Source organism: Megalobrama amblycephala, linkage group LG11 (genome assembly GCF_018812025.1).
Source record: "Megalobrama amblycephala isolate DHTTF-2021 linkage group LG11, ASM1881202v1, whole genome shotgun sequence".
NCBI lineage: Eukaryota > Metazoa > Chordata > Actinopteri > Cypriniformes > Xenocyprididae > Megalobrama > Megalobrama amblycephala.
Window position 1 is genome coordinate 22,086,959 of NC_063054.1, and position 16,882 is coordinate 22,103,840.

The window sequence follows — 16,882 nt, forward strand, 5'->3', positions numbered from 1 at the left end:
GAACAGAAAATTATAATATAAAATTATTTCACTAACTTTTGAAATTTTGTGGTCGGTAATATTTTTTCAAAAATGTTTTTTATAAGAAGTCTCTTATGCTCATCAAGGCATTTATTTAATAAAGAATACAGTAAAAACAATAATGTTGTGAAATATTGCAATTTAAAATAAGTCTTTTAATATATTTTAAAATGCAATTTGTTCCTGTAATGGCAAAGCTGAAGTTTCAGTCTCTGATTTGGTTCTTATTATAAATGTTTAAAACATTTGTGCTGCCTAATGTTTTTTTGTGGAAACCATGATACATTTTTTTTCTAGGATTCTTTGATGTATATAAAGTTAAAAAGAACAGCAATTATTTGAATAAGAAAAAAAACTTGAAATATTATAAATGTCTGTCACTTTTGGTCAATGTAATGCATCCTTGCTGAATAGAAGTATTAATTCCTTTAAAATCCTACTACTAAATGTGTATAAAATGCAGTTAAGAATGTATAATGCATATCATTTTTAATATGTATATTATATTTTTATATAAAATATTTTTAAACAAATCTACACAATTTTTTTTTTTTAATTTTATATAAAATTGTTTTCATGAATGTTACATGCATAATAATTTTTTTCTTGTTACTTCTCTTTCTTTTTTTAGCCAAAGAGATGCATAAAGCCCCGTGTTTCATTGAGAAACTCCAGAACACAAGTGTCGCTGAAGGTCACCCAGTGCGTCTAGAGTGCCGTGTGTCTGGAGTCCCATTCCCACAGATCTTCTGGAAGAAAGAGAACGAGTCCTTCACTCACAACACAGACAGGATAAGGTAGGAGATCTCGGCCAATCACAGCCCTCCTGCTACCATTCCACTGATCAAACTACAGAAACTCCAAATATAAATAAGTAATATAAATGAGAACATATTTTAAAACACCAAGTAATTTCATTCATCAGTTTTGTGTTATACTACTTAAACCGGACCAGAAAGTATAGTTTGCTTTCAGGAGATTAAAATGACGTTTAAATCGTTAACCATCAATAAAGTTCTCATTATTTTAACAAGTAATGAGCTTGCCTGTTGAATACTATTGACCTCATAGATACATTTTAAAGAGTTAGTTCACCCAAAAATGAAAATTCTGTCATTAATTACTCACCCTCATGTTGTTCCACACCCATAAGACCTTCGTTCATCTTCGGAACACAAATTAAGATATTTTTGATGAAATCTGATTAAACAGTTCATGTGACTACAGTGGTTCAACCTTAATGTTATGAAGCGACAAGAATACTTTTTGTGTGCCAAAAAAACAAAATAACGACTTTATTCAACAATATCTAGTGATGGGCGATTTCATGAAGCCTCGAATCTTTAGTTTCGAATCAGTGGTTCAGAGCGTGTATCAAACTGCCAAAGTCACATGACTTCAGTAAACGAGGCTTCATTACGTCATAAATGTTTAGAAATTTTAATGGTTCACCACTAGGGGGTGTGACTTTGGCAGTTTAATACACGCTCCGAACCACTGATTCGAAACAAAATATTCATAAACCTTCCAAGCTTCATGAAGCGACGTTTCACTAGATATTGTTGAATAAAGTTGTGCTTTTTTTTTTCTTTCTTCATATCATTAAGGTTGAACCACTGTAGTCACATGAACTGTTTTAAATACGTCTTTAGTAGCTTTCTGGGCATTGAAAGTGTTAATTATCTTGCTGACAATGGAGGCCTCACTAAGCCATCGGATTTCATCAAAAATATCTTAATTCGTGTTCTGAAGATGACCGAAGGTCTTACGGGTTTGGAACGACATCAGGGTGAGTAATTAATGACAGAATCTTCATTTTTGGGTGAACTTACCCTTTAAATCAACTTTCTACTCACTGTGCACCATATGTCTGTATAGTAGCAGTTGTGAGGCTGTTTTTTAAAGCTGCTATATCTACACACACACACACACACACAGATGAAAAGGGCCTTGTAAAAGAAACAAACACACAGTAACCCCACCACAGACACTACTGTCTACACCACCTCAGAAGGACAAGAACAGTTAGTCACAAGCTGTAAAGTCTCCAGTCACATTGTTTGTGGATGCAGATTACTCATGAGGATTCAAGCAAATTAATATGCTCATGCAACATGAATAAACAGGCTTGAATTGATCTCATTATAATCCTTTGTTCGAAACTAAACATTGTTGCTACTTGCTCATTCTGATTTTCAATTCCATTTCCCAGCATGCACCAGGACAACTTTGGTTACCTCTGTATGATCATCCAACCGGCTCTGAAAGAAGACGCAGGCTGGTACACGGTTTCCGCTAAGAATGAAGCTGGCATCATCTCCAGTACAGCACGTCTCGATGTACACGGTTAGTGTAAACACACGGTGGAAACGGATCTTAGGAATTCATGTAACAATGCTGAGTTATGATTGGTGAAGGACCAAAATACACTAAATACAGACTAAGTAGTTTTAAGTGGTTTATCTGATCGACGTGCTTGCATAAATTGCTTCAGACTGAGGAAGAAATCGTATTTAATCTGTCCAATAAAAGCACACTCCCTTCCTCCGCCCAGTGCTGTTCCCATAGCAATCCCATCAGCCAGTGCTGTGTGTTTGCCATCAACAACAGGTTTAACAATACAGATGCATAACCTAAGGTTAAAGGAACAATGGGCTGGCAGCCTGTGTACTGGAGTCTTATGAAAGTGTTTATAATCACAGGAGGGGTGTGAATTAACATTGAATGTTAGAATCTCCATCACACCATGATTAAAACTTAAAATGTATCCAGTCTGGGATGAATTGGAACTAGAGTTGGCTCAACACTAACATTTTTGGCTTTGGTACAGAACCAGATCTGATACCCCATTATTAGTAATCATTAAATCAAATTACCAATATTAAAACCAATAAGTCAATAATTATTTTTATTTTATAGCCGATAATCAATAAATAATATATAATAGAGATGCACCAATACTAAATTTCTCCACCGATTACCAAATATTCAGAGTGATATTTGCCGATACCGATAATTTGGGGGTTCTTAATTATTGATCATTTATATTTTTTATTATATTTTGAAAGAAATGCAATGCACACTTTATTCTCTCCATTTTATCATCAGTTATAAACAAACACATTACTCAGATTAATATTAACACACATTAACAAAATTCTGAAGATTAAATTAACTTCCTGAATGTTATTAATTCATATAATTACTATTACTATTGAACATTAAACTGGTTTCTTAGCATTTTCTTCACACAAAGCCCAAATGCAGTGCATTTTCCTGCCCTCTTTTGATTGACAGGTTATATCAGCCCTGACTACCGGCTGTTTTTAAACTATAGTGTGAAGATTTGCTTTTATCGGCCGATATATCCATGCATCTTTAATAAATAATGTATGTTTTAATAAATTATCTATCATATTTTGTCTTAATATATTAAAAATAAAACACTAAAAGCTAAAATTATTCATTTTAAATACTACAAGTGAATATGGGTATCATCATATGTACAATATGAAAAATTAATATTCATTTTGGGGAAAAAAAAAAACCCTCTAACATCAGCCAGTAAACTATATAACAATATATTATACATATTGACAGTTTTATATGCATTATAGATTTGCATATATATAACGGGAACATTAACAAATAACATCAAAAGCCTTCATGTTTCAGCATATTTCCCAAATACATTCTCTAAATATTCCAGAAAATAAACTTTTTATCACACCTCAATATGAACAACTACATTATTTGACCTCAAATCAACTCAGATTTATTTCTATACTACATATTTGACTTTTTTTTTTGGTACTGTTATATAATGTAACATTCTTTCTTATACAAGAAAAGTCTCCATATGTTTTTGTAATTGAGGAACTACATTCATTACGTAGACAATCTATATTACATCCTGTGATTTCTTCTAACCGAGAAACCGTGTTCATCCTCGCCCTTTCCTTCCCTCAGCCCAGTGGCAGCAAACTCACACCCCGAAGCCCAAGAAGGTGCGTCCATCGACGAGCCGCTACGCCGCTCTGACAGAACGGGGTCTGGATGTGAAGGCAGCCTTCTTCCCAGACTCCAATCCTCTTCCTCCTGGCGCTCTAGTGGAGAGTGACGACCTGTAGAGACTAGCATGGAGGATCTGACCTTCGAACCCTGATCCCTTGATCCAGCATACTCCATAATCCCCACCCATTTCCCAACAACAACCTCTTGCTCTTCAAGATCCTCTTTCTCTATGAAAAAGTGATGAAATGACTTTGAATGGCAAGGGAGGAAGCTGCTCAGCATTTCCTCAGAGATTTTGATTCTTGGTATTATCACTTCTCTGTCTGAGGAGGACTAGACCATTAACTATGCTTTTATTTCAGTTGTTTCCTGAAGGGAAGTGATGTGGGCGCTTAAGTGAGGTCATAAACAGACTTAATGGTTCGCTGGCGCACTTAACATATATACATACACACACCAGCACGGCTTTGAGGAAGGAGGTAGTATACCGATGATCACCTTGTTTTTCATCTCTAGATTTTCACAAGTGCCTAAGAAATATTTAATTTTAAATTAACTTTAAAAAAAATAAAAATAAAAATAAAAAACATTTATTCAAATAAATAGCATCTAGCTGTGCATGTTACTACGGTGCCAACATGTAACACTTTTTATGTATGTAGTTATATTACCTTAGATTAGATATATTTATGAAACGCTGGAGGAAATGTTTTCTTCTCCAGCACAGGAAATAGGACTTTTTTGGGTGGTTCTCTGGAAGTAGGGAACAGGGCTTTGGAAAGATGCGGGCACACCTGAAACTCCATGGACCCCATCGTCCCTGGAGCTTCAGGGTCCTCGAGATCCCACACATTGATCGGATGCACACTGCCGTAGATGCCGTAGATTCCAGACGTAGAAGCTGCGTCTGGAACTACAATCCAGAGATGTCTCACAAGGCCGGGCCTTATTGACCTTTTCCCACCCCGTCTTTTTGTTCATTTTTTTTTTTTTTTTTTTTTTTTAGGAGAGTAAAAGCGGAGACTGATACGTCATTAATATGAGTGATGAGATTTTTGCAAGTTTTGGCTGGCTGACAGATTTGGACAGATGTTTGTGGAAGCGAGAGTGAGGAGGAATGCTTACGATGGAAATATAGGAAGCAGAATTGGTGGATGTTTGTGAGGGATGGGATTGATTGTGGATTTACATGAGTAAGATTTTAATGATTGTGGTGCATGGAATGAGCAGATGGTAATTCTTTGACAGGTAGGCTTCAGTTTTCAGGTTTGGAATTACAGAAACATTACACGAAATGTGATATTTGCAGCACGGATTTGTTGATTTATATTTAATTGGCTTTTTCAAGAAAAAAAGCATTCTATTGTGTCTTAACACACATTTGTAATGATATTGGTGTTCTCTCAACATTTGCTCTCATCTGTTGAGTATCAAATACTCAGTTGGGAGTTCAAGTTTAGCCATCATCTCTCTCTCACACACACACTTGCAACATATATACAAAAAATATAGCATAATGTATACATGTAAGCCTGTGATTGCATATGTTCTTTCTTACACAGCTGTTTATTCTTCAAATTAGTCAGATTTTAGGAGGCTCTTATTCTGCAGTATTTTCTGTTTTCCAAGCCAATCTGTGCCTGTATACGGACTGTTCTCCTTATTCTCTTCTGGTTTATGAATAGTACAATAAATAAATGTCTCTGAAAGTATTGAGTCTGCCTGGGTTGAGTCCAAATGCTTCTTGGCAAAAACATCTCTCAATAAAGTTGAATGTGCTTTTTGGGGATCTGTACTTTGATGTGGTGAGAAAGCCAGATTTTACATTTGATTTTTTTTTTTTTTCTAAACCTAGGCTAATTGTTTAGAGGGCTGTAAAGGGGTTGAGGGGTTTGGCTCATCTGTAAGTGTAATATTAGCATATCTTATTTGGATGCTGAAAATAAGTATGACATCACAAAGCTAGTCATATCCTCCACATGTTGACCTGTGACCTCTGTCATCCCAAGAATGGAACATGCAACCATAACCCAAAAACTCCAATGAGCTAAAAATAACATTTAATCCAATCCAGATGGCCCAAATCTACTCTTACACAATGTTTTGCGTGACTCAGATTTCCATGGAGCAATGGGGTCATAGGGAGATGATTAATAATATAGGGGTGTAATGATATTCAAAAAAATGTGATACTCTCATGGCGTACCGAATGTGCCCGCCCAGCCCTGGCCTATTGGATCTACATTTTGTTACTTTCGATAAGAAACAAAGTGTCATCTTTTAAATTGTCTACTTTATAGCGAAATTCAAACGAAAAATGCCATGATGTGACAGATTACTCTACAGGTGCCTAATTTTAAGCTGGAGTGCGAGTGAACGCGATCATTCTTCCTCTTTAATACTAGTTACGGAATAAACATGAATGAACATCTGAAGGTATGTTGAAAGAAACAGTACAACATATTGAAACGTATAATATCTTGTGTAATCGTTCAATCAGAGTTTCAACAGCGGAACGATGTCAATAACAGCTTGTAAACACTGTGTCAAGTCGCATTTACCTCAGGCGAGTCCACAGCTTGTTAGTTCGACAGAGAAATTAACTCTTTCACTAAATGTATTCATTTTCATTAAATTTTACCAAACTTGTTAGTGATGTCTTGATTAATGTATGTTTAAATAAATGAAAATGACAGCCAATGTGTAAATGATTACATTTCAACAACGAACTGAAGTAAAAATATAATTTTATAATTAGATTTAGAAGTTCATGCAAAAACTGCCTCATTGCAGTTTACATGTTTGTTTTCACCAACAAATCACAATTCACAACTTTGATACTAAAATGCAGACATCCCAACCTGCAAAAAGTCATTTCAGGGAGGTACCCCCCCCCCCCCCCAAAAAAAAAAAAAAGAGGAAGGAGCTATAAGCTATAGGCATATGCAATTATTCGTTAATTATGTTTAAATATGTAGATTACTTTTGCTATTTATATAAGCTGCTTATACTATTTATGTAAACTGCTTTTATTTATTTTCCATTGCAACTTTAAACAGGTCTAAGGAGTTTGTTGTTTTTATGTAGCCTTGGCAACTAGCCTGAATAATATGCACATGAAATGAAACTTGTCAACTCACCTCACTGATAATTGATTGGTTGATTTGCCGAAAAAGGCCATTCGGGATGCTCTCTGTCTTACATGCGCTTCGCACACACGCACACACACGCACACACACACACACACGCAAGGTCTCTCTCTCGCTCCCTCTCCCTCTCTGCCGTGCGCGCGCTGGTTTGAAACATAGTCTCTTTGCGCGCTCTTGCTCGCTCGCTCTAGATTCCGGGAGATTTTAACTAATTTGCGGGCATCAGGGAGCCGCTATCAATATGCGGGAGACTCCCGGAACTTCCGGGAGACTTGGGATGTCTGAAAATGTATTCTAAATTTACCAAAAAGAAATGTAGGATCAACTGAAACCACATGCAAGCAAAAAGCACTTTCACTGTGTGGCCTTATAATCGTGTTATGAAGTTATATTTCATCTTAACATGACTGTATAAAAGGTGTTTATTGTTTTTGAACTGGTTTTGAGACAGACACACTTGGCGTTGCTCGAGGATCTGACGAGAGAGCGTCTGCAGAGAGTGGCACATGTATGACGACAATGACGAAAGGCTCTAATGGACAAGTTGTGCGGAAAGCCCTTATATGGAGATGGTTTGAGCGTGTTTTATGCAAATGACTAATCTCGTGCACACAGCCACTCATTTAGAGTACTCCAAATTCACTAACATTAGAATGAGATTAAGAACAAATTCATGTGCATATGCATGTGTTGTGAATTGGGCAGAGATTTTTCATGAAAAGTTCAAATATGAAATAATCCATGCAATTATTAGCGAATGAGACCCATTGTGTTTTATCAGCAAAACAAAAATATGAATTTTGACACTTCAGTGACAGTCAGCTGGCAGGAATCATTACAATGTCAGTCGTAGTCCTCCATCCACGAGCAGAACCTGTCCTGTGATGTAAGGGGACTCCAGGAGGAAAAGGACAGCCTGGGCCACCTCTGCAGGTTCCCCAAAACGGTCCAGTGGAATTCTCCTCGTTGCTGCTTCCTTCTCCAGCCCTTCCGTCATGTCCGTCTGAATGAATCCTGAGAGGGGAGAGTGAGATGAATTCTCAGCGGCACTCTTATGACAGATAATATGCAGGTTAATAGGCAAAGTACTAGTAGAAGCAAGAGAAAGGGAGGATAAACAACCTGGAGCCACCAAGTTTACTCGTATATTCCGGGTAGCAACTTCTTTTGCTAGGGAGCGTGTGAATCCTTCCAGTCCAGCTTTACTGGCACTGTACACACACTGACCGGAGTTACCCTTCACACCCACCACAGAGCCTGAGGAAACGCATCATTAACCCTATAAAGCGTACTGTATCATACTTGACAAGAAAATTTCTAAGCACAAACCTGTTATACACAAATCTACCACAAGCCTTCTACCACAAGCAAGTAAAAGGCCTTTAGTATAATTCTACTAACTACTTGTACATGTGTCTTTTTTGCTGTGAAATCTAATACTGATTTTTTTTTTAAGTAAACAAAGGAATAACTTTTATATTGTTAGCAATATTTCAAGATAATCACTTACTGTACTAAAGCAACTTAGGTTTACTTCATTATCCATACTTTATTTTTTTTTTTAGAAATAATCATGTATATTTGACTCATTTTAACATCAGACTTTTGAAAAACATTTGTACATTTCTCAATGCTTATCACTGTATTGCAAAAATTAAATTAAAACTACAGAGCTTTGATCAAAAACTAAGTATTTAAATATCAGACATATTATTGGGAGAAACAGAGTGACGACTTATATATATATATATATATATATATATATATATATATATATATATATATATATATATATATAATTTAAAAAAATTAGATTTCTCTTACTATTATTTTGTCAGGCTTTATGAGGTTAACATTCATATCTTATAGGATGTTTGCACACTGTCTCATTGATGCTAAATAAACATTTCTAACTCTTTATCATGTAAAAAAAGTTTTTAATTACACCCATTAGAAATCCTAATTTACCATATTACATAATGTCAAGAGAAAATAGGACTAATTCACACAGTTACTGACAGAATTTGACAAGTGTAAGAACTACATTATGATGCTGAACTAGCAATACTACTGTATTTCAAATCTGGAGTTTTTGCACCATCTAGTGGTGATAAATGAACCCAAATTGTCCAGCTGCTGATGCAGGGTGAATTTTCCCATTTTCTCCAGACTCCAGCTTACTCTTCGTGACACTGAATTGAAATAACAGATATGAAGATCATATGGTAGTGGAATAAAGAGAAATATGGCTCACCAATGTTGACAATAGCTCCTCCGTGGCTCAGCATGCTCCGTAGAGCACCTCTGCATGTGAGCATTGAGCCCAGTAGGTTAGTGTGCAGAACAGACAGCATGTCTTCAGATTTACTCCTCAGTAACAATGCATCTCTAAATACAAATTAAATCATATATTACAATACAGCAGTCTTTTATTTGTATATAAAAATCCACTATTTTTATTATCATCATTTCTTTTTGGCGACAGAAACTGATCTGTTTATTCAATAACACATAGTACATTGTCTGCATCATTGCTTTATAGACTTTCTGACCTGTTGATGCCAGCCGCGTTAACCAGGTATCCCACAGTGCCACAGTTCTTACTGATGGTCTCAAATGCTCTCTGAACATCTTCTTCTTTAGAAACATCACAACTAAGACTCAAATGTTTTTCTGAAATTAAATATATACAGAACTATAACATATGTTTTAATGCAACTTAAGAATAAGACTTTGTAATTGCATGCATCGCCTATCTGGTTACAAAATAGTTTTGATTGTGCTCTTTGATAGATGAATACTATAAACAACACTTACATTTAAGTAAAAAAAGGCCTGAAGGTGTATGATGTCTACATTGCCAAACTGAAGTGATAGAATTTTCATCAACAAACCACTGCAAGTAATTCAAAATGATACATTGTATTCACTGATTCACCTCCAGGGAGAGATTCAGCAGTAGCTTGTGAAGCCTCCTTGTTCCTGGACAGCACCACAACCCTATGACCCCTCTGTGCCAGCAGCTGAGAAACTGCTCGTCCAATGCCACGAGAACCTCCGAACACTACGGCCAGTCTGGACATCACGACCCTACAACAGAAAAAACAGTGCTGAATGATGACTGCTGGCCAGAAATCAGATATTGATTGAGTAAAGGTGAAAATACAACTGAAAACAGTGACTGCCTTAGTAAAAAGAAATGTTTATAAAGAAACTATGCATTTTTGCTTGACATTGATTGATGTAAATATCTGTACATATATGGTATATGAATATGATAACCACTGAGCACTATATTATTACCATCTCTACAGTAAAAACATCACTTAATGTCATAGTTTTTTGGACATGTAAGTACCGTGGTATTTATAAATGCAATAATTAAAAGTATTTTAAGTATAACTGCCACAGTACTTTTTGTAAGGTAGTAGGCATATCTGTCATAAATTTATTGATACAACAATGGAAATCAGAGATGACTTCACTCAAAAGTCACTAGAAATGAGCAACATCCCTTAGCGCTAATACGACACTTATTGGTTCATTACAGATTGATAATGCAACCAGCCTTTATTTAATACAATATATGGCGACACTGTTAAATGATTGCACAGTTACAGATGGATTTAGACTTTTAGACGACAAGACATCGAACTCACGTTAAATATCGATTTCATAGACTCGTTCTTTCTCATTCAGGTCAAATTCTGTCGCTAAATGTGAAACTTAGGTACAGAATGGGTGCCGCCATATTGACTGCACTGCGCGCGGTCAGCCGATAGGTGGAGCCAAATGCACTGTAAAGAAATCGGTTGTACAAAATCTCAAAACCATAGCAAAACATAGGTGAGATTGAGAAAAATAATTAATTAATTAATGAGTTTAAAATATATAGAATACAAATAACCTGGTCTAAAATATCTACAAAATATAAATAATAATAATTCGTATAATAATAACAATGAAAATAGAAAATAAATATGTAAAATACACACACACACACACACACACACACAAAAATCTAAACTTAAAAAAAAAAATACAACATGCTTTATACATCACAAATGCTGTGCACCAGAATCTGTTAATCCTTTTGTCTGTTCATTTTCAAAAAGTTAAGGCCATGAAAGCGGATAGTGGCCATAGACTCTCTGTAGTGGCTCCATTACCGTGTACCAACCGGTGACGGTTGCTAGGGGGGAATTTTGCGCCAAACATTGACAGACAAACCTAACGGTCATGGGTAGTGACTGACATGTTCTTCACCCTATCATCTGAGACTCGACGTGAGAGCGGACCAATCAAATCGCTCCTCAGTCAGCGTGTGCCGTCTGCACACATGAGACCGCCCATAAGAGAAAATCTTCAAGTGAGCTGTTCTGATGCTGCCAGTGCTCGCTCACTATTCTCAATATAGAAGGTAAGAACTGATTTGGTTTGCCAAATTCTGTCTTTTATCTAAAACATATTGCAGCGCTATGCTTTAACAGACTGTCAGTGTCATTTCGCGGAATGTCAATAAGACTGCTAATTTCTCTTCGCAGTTTTCATTAGCACGCTTTTAGTAGCTCATTATACTTAGTTTGGACAGCGACCCTTTCAAGGCCCCGCTGAATGAGACATTAACTGATGCTGTTGAAACTTTGCAGTGTAATGATGCTTTCATATACATAACATAAAGCAGCATTAAAAATTTTGATTGTAAAGGACTAATATAGTAATTAGTACACTGTCTAAGTCAGTCCAAATCTCAAGTATTGTCTCTGTTTTTGTTCTGGTTTGTTATTTAAACGTATATCTTGTTAGTTTCTATGTTTTACTTCACAATTATTTAATGACAGAGCTTTCATCAGGTTGTTAATCTAATTTATTGCTATCTTGAGGTCCTTCTCTCTCCATCTGTCTGATTCTTTGTTTTATCCCATCTCTTTGGACAATCCCTTACCCCCTTTAAAGTGTGGTGGGTAATTTCTCCTGACATGTCATATTTAATTCATAAGCCCTCGTACAGTGTCTGGCTTTTGCTTTTAGATTGGCATGATTTTTGCATTCGTCCAGGGCTGCATTGCTGTTATGTTTTATTTTCGTCCCACTAGTTTGTCTAAAAATGCATGTCTGCCTTTGCTTCATCTAAGCCAGGTGGCAGTTATAGTGATTCCCAGCATGCAGCTGGATGCTGTGTGAAGAAATATTAACCTTTGACTCATCAGGAGGTGCTCTGCTTGAGTTGGTTTAATAATTCCTGCTGGCACCATGAATGGATGACAGCTGAATGTGACTTTTAAAATACCACACCTATAGAAATATTAGAGGGACACATGTCAATTTGCTCTAGTGCTATCAGACTTATATATTTTACTATGCTACATACTATTAATTTTGAAAAATCCTAGTACTGTTTTACTGATGATCTTATATTCATGTGTTTTGCTTGGGCTCAGCATGAGAAGTCATTTGCTCAGACATGGATAAATATGAGAGGCTGAAGAAGATTGGGGAGGGATCCTTTGGAAAAGCCATCCTGGTCAAGTCAAGGACAGATGGCCGACAATATGTTATCAAGGAGATTGGCATCTCCAGGGTGAGTAGATCCCTTCTCTTTCATAGACTTCTCATGTCAACGGTAATGGGTATTTCAGTCATTATAACCCTGAATACGAGATGTGATATTTGGTGGGATATCTTCCTTTATATATACATGCAGTGTTCTTTTTCTCATCAGATGTCAAACAAAGAAAGACAAGAATCGCGTAAAGAGGTGGCAGTTCTGGCTAACATGAGCCATCCAAACATCGTCCAGTACAAGGAATCCTTTGAAGGTAAAGCCCCTCTCATGGTGCATCCTTATTTAAAAATCTGTGATATTGGAATATGATGCTTTGTTGCTCGGCTTTGCCATTATGTTGACAGGCATGACAAACTGGTGTCTATGAGTGAGCATTCGGTCTTTGGTCTTTAGTTGACCGATCTTGATTAATCTGAGAACATTAGTTCCAGCACAAACTAAAGGTTTGTGTCTGATTGATAGATTGGGGCAGTTTGCATGATCTGGACTCCTCCAAGCTCTTGAATTAAATTACGGAGAGGATGTAATTTAGGTAATGATAGTTTCTGTTCATGAATTCGTGCAGTATCTCTGACATCCGGATGGCAGGCTAATTAATGACATACATCTGGGGCGCAACATGAATGTTAATGGTATTAACATTAGAGGGCAAAATGTTTGCTTAATTCCATTTAAAATTTGCAGTGAAACATAAGAATCTAAATCTGATTACATCAGATACTGTACAGAATGCATTATCATCCCAAAAGTTGGTTGTTTTTTTAAGTTTCTTATGTTCACCAGGTTTTTTAAATCAGAAACACAGTAAAAATAGCAATATTGTGAAATATTATTACAATTTTAAAAAATTGTGTTCTTTTTCTTTTCTTTTTTTAAATATATTGTAAAATTCCTGTGATGGCAAAGCTGAATTGTCAGCATCATTATTCCAGTCTTCAGTGTCACATGATCCTTCAGAAATCGTTCTAATATGCTGATTTGCTTCTCAAGAAACATTTTTTTTCTTATCAATTTTGAAAACCGTGCTGCTTAATATTTTTTTTGTGGAAAGCTTCATGATTTTGCAGGATTCTTTGGTGACTATAAAGTTAAGAAGAACAGCATTTATTTGAAATAAAAAATGTTTAACATTAGAAATGTATTTACTGTCATTTTTGATCAGTTGAATGTGTCCTTGCTGAATAAAATTATGAATTTCTTTAAAAAAAAAAATCTTACTGACCCCAGACTTTTGAATGGTAGTCTTTGTTTAAATGTCAAGAAGCCACCTAGGCTGTGAACTGAAGCATTGTTGTTACTTTGTCATTGAAGAACAGTAATGTTACTCTCTTTTTTTCAGAGAGTGGTTGTTTGTACATAGTAATGGACTACTGTGAGGGAGGAGACCTGTTTAAGAAGATCAATAATCAGAGAGGGACTCTGTTCCCTGAGGAACAGGTAAGAGGAACAAGTTAAAGACATCAAGTTAAGCTCAGCACCCAACAACAGACAGCAAATTATCAAAGCTTTAACTCACTCTTTTGTTCTCATAAAGCACATTTCTACAATGTCACACTGTAAATAAAAATTGAGTACACCTTTAAATAAAACACAAAATAATAGCGTAAATTTTTAATTTATTTAATCATAGCAGAAAAGTTTATTCTTACTTACTAGGTTCGTTGCAGGTTAGCAAAAGTCATCAATTTTAGCCCAAACATTAATCTCGCAGTGTTATCATCAAGGTACTGATTCCTGTTTGTTGTTTTCTGGAAGATTCTTGACTGGTTTGTGCAGATCTGCCTAGCTCTGAAACATGTACATGACCGCAAAATCCTACACAGAGACATCAAGTCACAGGTACACCTGTTTCTCTCTCTCTCCCTTCCTCTCTCTCACACACACAAACACACGTTTCGTACCAACATTTTTATGGAAGTACATCATAATGTACAATATCCTTATACTTCATTTACGTAAATGCCTATACTTGATTTCTGCTTTTGTTTTCTATCAAGAATATTTTTCTGACCAAAGATGGTACCGTACAGCTGGGTGACTTTGGAATCGCTAGAGTTTTGAACAGGCAAGATATTTTTCATTTCAAAACACCACAAGGAATGTGGTGAGAATGACCTTCATAGATACTGTGGTTGTGTGTGCAGCACTGTGGAGTTGGCGAGGACATGTATCGGCACACCTTACTATTTGTCACCAGAGATATGTGAAAATAAACCATACAACAACAAGAGGTAAAGTACTTCCTGTTATGAGCCAGTGAGGTATAGATGGGCAGCACAGTAGTTACAGAATGCCCAGTGACTCTTTTACAGTTTGCTGAATCATTAAAGAGGTGATGTCAGTTTATACGACTTTCTCTGATCCCAGCAGCTACATATTGATCCTATGTCATTTGTTCCTGGACTGTTTGTAATGTGATCAGTCTGAATAGTCTTGGCCACTATTGATGAACACCAACTGTATTAGGCTATGTTCACACTGCAGGCCTTGGTGCTCAATTCTGATTTATTTCTCAGATTATTATTATTTTTTTAAATGTGGCTAATGTCAGATTTGAGTGATTATGGTCCCACATGCATAAAAGAATAATAACAAGACTGTGCACAGCACGCTGTCATATGGATGTAAACATGGAGGACACTAAAATCAGTGTTTAACAAGTTTGTTTATAAGCTGATGTGCTGCAGAAGCCCAAAGCACATTTTAGTATTAGAAATTTTATAGGTTTAAAGGTGGGATAAGTAGATTTTGAAAAACGCTGTTGGACATTGTTGTTATTTGAAATCAACCCAAACAAACCCACACCTCTCTTCATTGCTCCGCCTCCAAAACTCACTCTCCAATCCTAACCACCCTGCTCAGAGTTGGTCTCGAACTCCGGCCCAATCGCTGCTGGCAGGCGAGACAAGTGCACTAACAATGACACTAAACACCACATTCTCTAGTGGTCATCAGTGTGCAGTGGTTTACCTAAACAACTCTCACTAGCCGACCTCTGTTACACACGCAATGCGAGAGTGGATGTCTGTTTATCACAGCTGACGCGCAACAAAATGCTTCACGTAAAATAAAACGCAGATGATGAACGAATGACAAGGAAGCACAAAAAATTAACGCACAGTACACAAGAGTAAATACAAACAAGAGTTCGTTGTTAGTCACCAACAGCACAGCAGCTCCAGACAATCATGACACTCAAACCCAGTGTTACTCACGTGTGAAGCGGAATCAAAGCATCCTCCGCATCTGTTTTCAGGTTTTCCCGTTTAGCTCTCTCTAGCGCTGGAAAGCTTTTCTAATATTAACGCGGATCCTAAAGATCTTGCCCAGTCATAAACCTTCAGTCCAGTGATATTCTTGTGAGCTATATGTATTGTGTCTCATAATCTCTCGTTCTGCAGTGTTTTTTTTTTTTCTTTTCTTTTTGTCAAATCTCCCTCTTGCTCGCTTTGTCTCCTTGACCATCATACGCCCCCTAATGCTGATTGGTTACACGTTTGTTGTTGGTGTCGGCCCGACTTACTTCCAAACAGTGCTTTTGAAAAAAATACTTAATCCACCTTTAAAAGACTTTGTTCACAGTGCACAGAGTTCTTACTTGGTCTTTTATTCTGATCTTTTCAGTTCCATCACATCTTGAATGATATGATAATTCAGACTGAGATGCATTAACTGTATTTCAAATGGATATGGATTGTAAACATCAGATTTCATATGGTTCTTTGCAAAAAAAAAAAAGATTTTGTACAAAGCCATATTGTTTGATATTCAAGATCTCTTTAAGGGATTTTATATGCTGTTTTTTGTATATTGTATATGTTTGCATGCACTCGTGAGAATAATCCACATGTGCTACCCCAAAATTTACCCATTTGTCCTCCTTTTTCCCTATTTGTCTGCTTTCTTTTTTTTTTTGTCTTCTCTCTTTTTTCTCTGTTGTTCTGTTGGGTCCTACCCTAGTGATATCTGGGCCCTGGGATGTGTCCTATATGAAATGTGCACGCTTAAGCATGCAGTAAGTACCTCATGTTCTCAATAGTAGCTTCTGTGTGTGAGAGAGATTTTGTGCTTATTTTTTGATGTGAATGATAAAACAGAACCAGTCGTATCATATATGTATAATCTGTCTCAG

At 36.4% G+C, this 16,882-nt stretch overlaps 3 protein-coding genes across 14 annotated transcripts in view; 2 read left to right on the top strand and 1 right to left on the bottom strand.

Moving 5' to 3' along the window:
- Positions 1-5,747, top strand: part of palld (palladin, cytoskeletal associated protein) — a 113,016-nt gene extending 107,269 nt beyond the window's left edge. For all 5 annotated transcript variants that reach the window (XM_048206731.1, XM_048206732.1, XM_048206733.1 and 2 more), the window contains 3 exons: positions 653-818; positions 2,234-2,367; positions 3,991-5,747. In XM_048206731.1, coding sequence (XP_048062688.1) covers positions 653-818; positions 2,234-2,367; positions 3,991-4,151 — 461 coding nt within the window. In that variant the 3' untranslated portion in view covers positions 4,152-5,747. The remainder of the gene's footprint in view (positions 1-652; positions 819-2,233; positions 2,368-3,990) is intronic.
- A 1,018-nt stretch (positions 5,748-6,765) lies between these two features.
- Positions 6,766-11,391, bottom strand: cbr4 (carbonyl reductase 4). Of its 4 annotated transcripts, none has more exons than XM_048206739.1 (7): positions 11,242-11,388; positions 10,844-10,981; positions 10,123-10,274; positions 9,737-9,857; positions 9,439-9,572; positions 8,307-8,441; positions 6,766-8,198 (listed from the first exon to the last, which is right to left on the bottom strand). In XM_048206739.1, exons 3-7 carry the CDS (start codon positions 10,265-10,267, stop codon positions 8,020-8,022), a joined length of 714 nt encoding a protein of 237 aa, XP_048062696.1. In that variant the 5' UTR covers positions 10,268-10,274; positions 10,844-10,981; positions 11,242-11,388; the 3' UTR covers positions 6,766-8,019. The 4 variants fall into 4 exon arrangements, with proteins under 4 accessions (XP_048062696.1, XP_048062697.1, XP_048062698.1 ...); XM_048206740.1 differs by having other exon boundaries at positions 11,260-11,361; XM_048206741.1 differs by lacking the exon at positions 8,307-8,441 and having other exon boundaries at positions 11,242-11,391.
- Positions 11,392-11,466: 75 nt separating this feature from the next.
- The window catches only part of nek1 (NIMA-related kinase 1), a 48,385-nt gene continuing 42,969 nt past the window's right edge, over positions 11,467-16,882 (top strand). For 3 of the 5 annotated variants that reach the window (XM_048206726.1, XM_048206729.1, XM_048206730.1), the window contains exons 1-8: positions 11,468-11,604; positions 12,626-12,765; positions 12,907-13,003; positions 14,090-14,187; positions 14,506-14,589; positions 14,748-14,815; positions 14,895-14,981; positions 16,711-16,765. In XM_048206726.1, coding sequence (XP_048062683.1) covers positions 12,649-12,765; positions 12,907-13,003; positions 14,090-14,187; positions 14,506-14,589; positions 14,748-14,815; positions 14,895-14,981; positions 16,711-16,765 — 606 coding nt within the window. In that variant the 5' untranslated portion in view covers positions 11,468-11,604; positions 12,626-12,648. Of the gene's footprint in view, positions 11,605-12,625; positions 12,766-12,906; positions 13,004-14,089; positions 14,188-14,505; positions 14,590-14,747; positions 14,816-14,894; positions 14,982-16,710; positions 16,766-16,882 lie in introns of all 5 variants that reach the window. The other 2 variants (XM_048206725.1, XM_048206728.1) reach the window with 1 other exon arrangement.

Coding starts and splice junctions, on each gene's coding strand:
- cbr4 (XM_048206742.1), bottom strand. CDS start 10,267: ATGTCCAGACTGGCCGTAGTGTTCGGAGGTTCTCGTGGCATTGGACGA. Junction 9,858..10,122: donor TGCTGAATCTCTCCCTGGAG/GTGAATCAGTGA, acceptor ATTTAATTTCAG/AAAAACATTTGAGTCTTAGT. Junction 8,442..9,438: donor AGGAGCTATTGTCAACATTG/GTGAGCCATATT, acceptor GCGTTTCCTCAG/GCTCTGTGGTGGGTGTGAAG.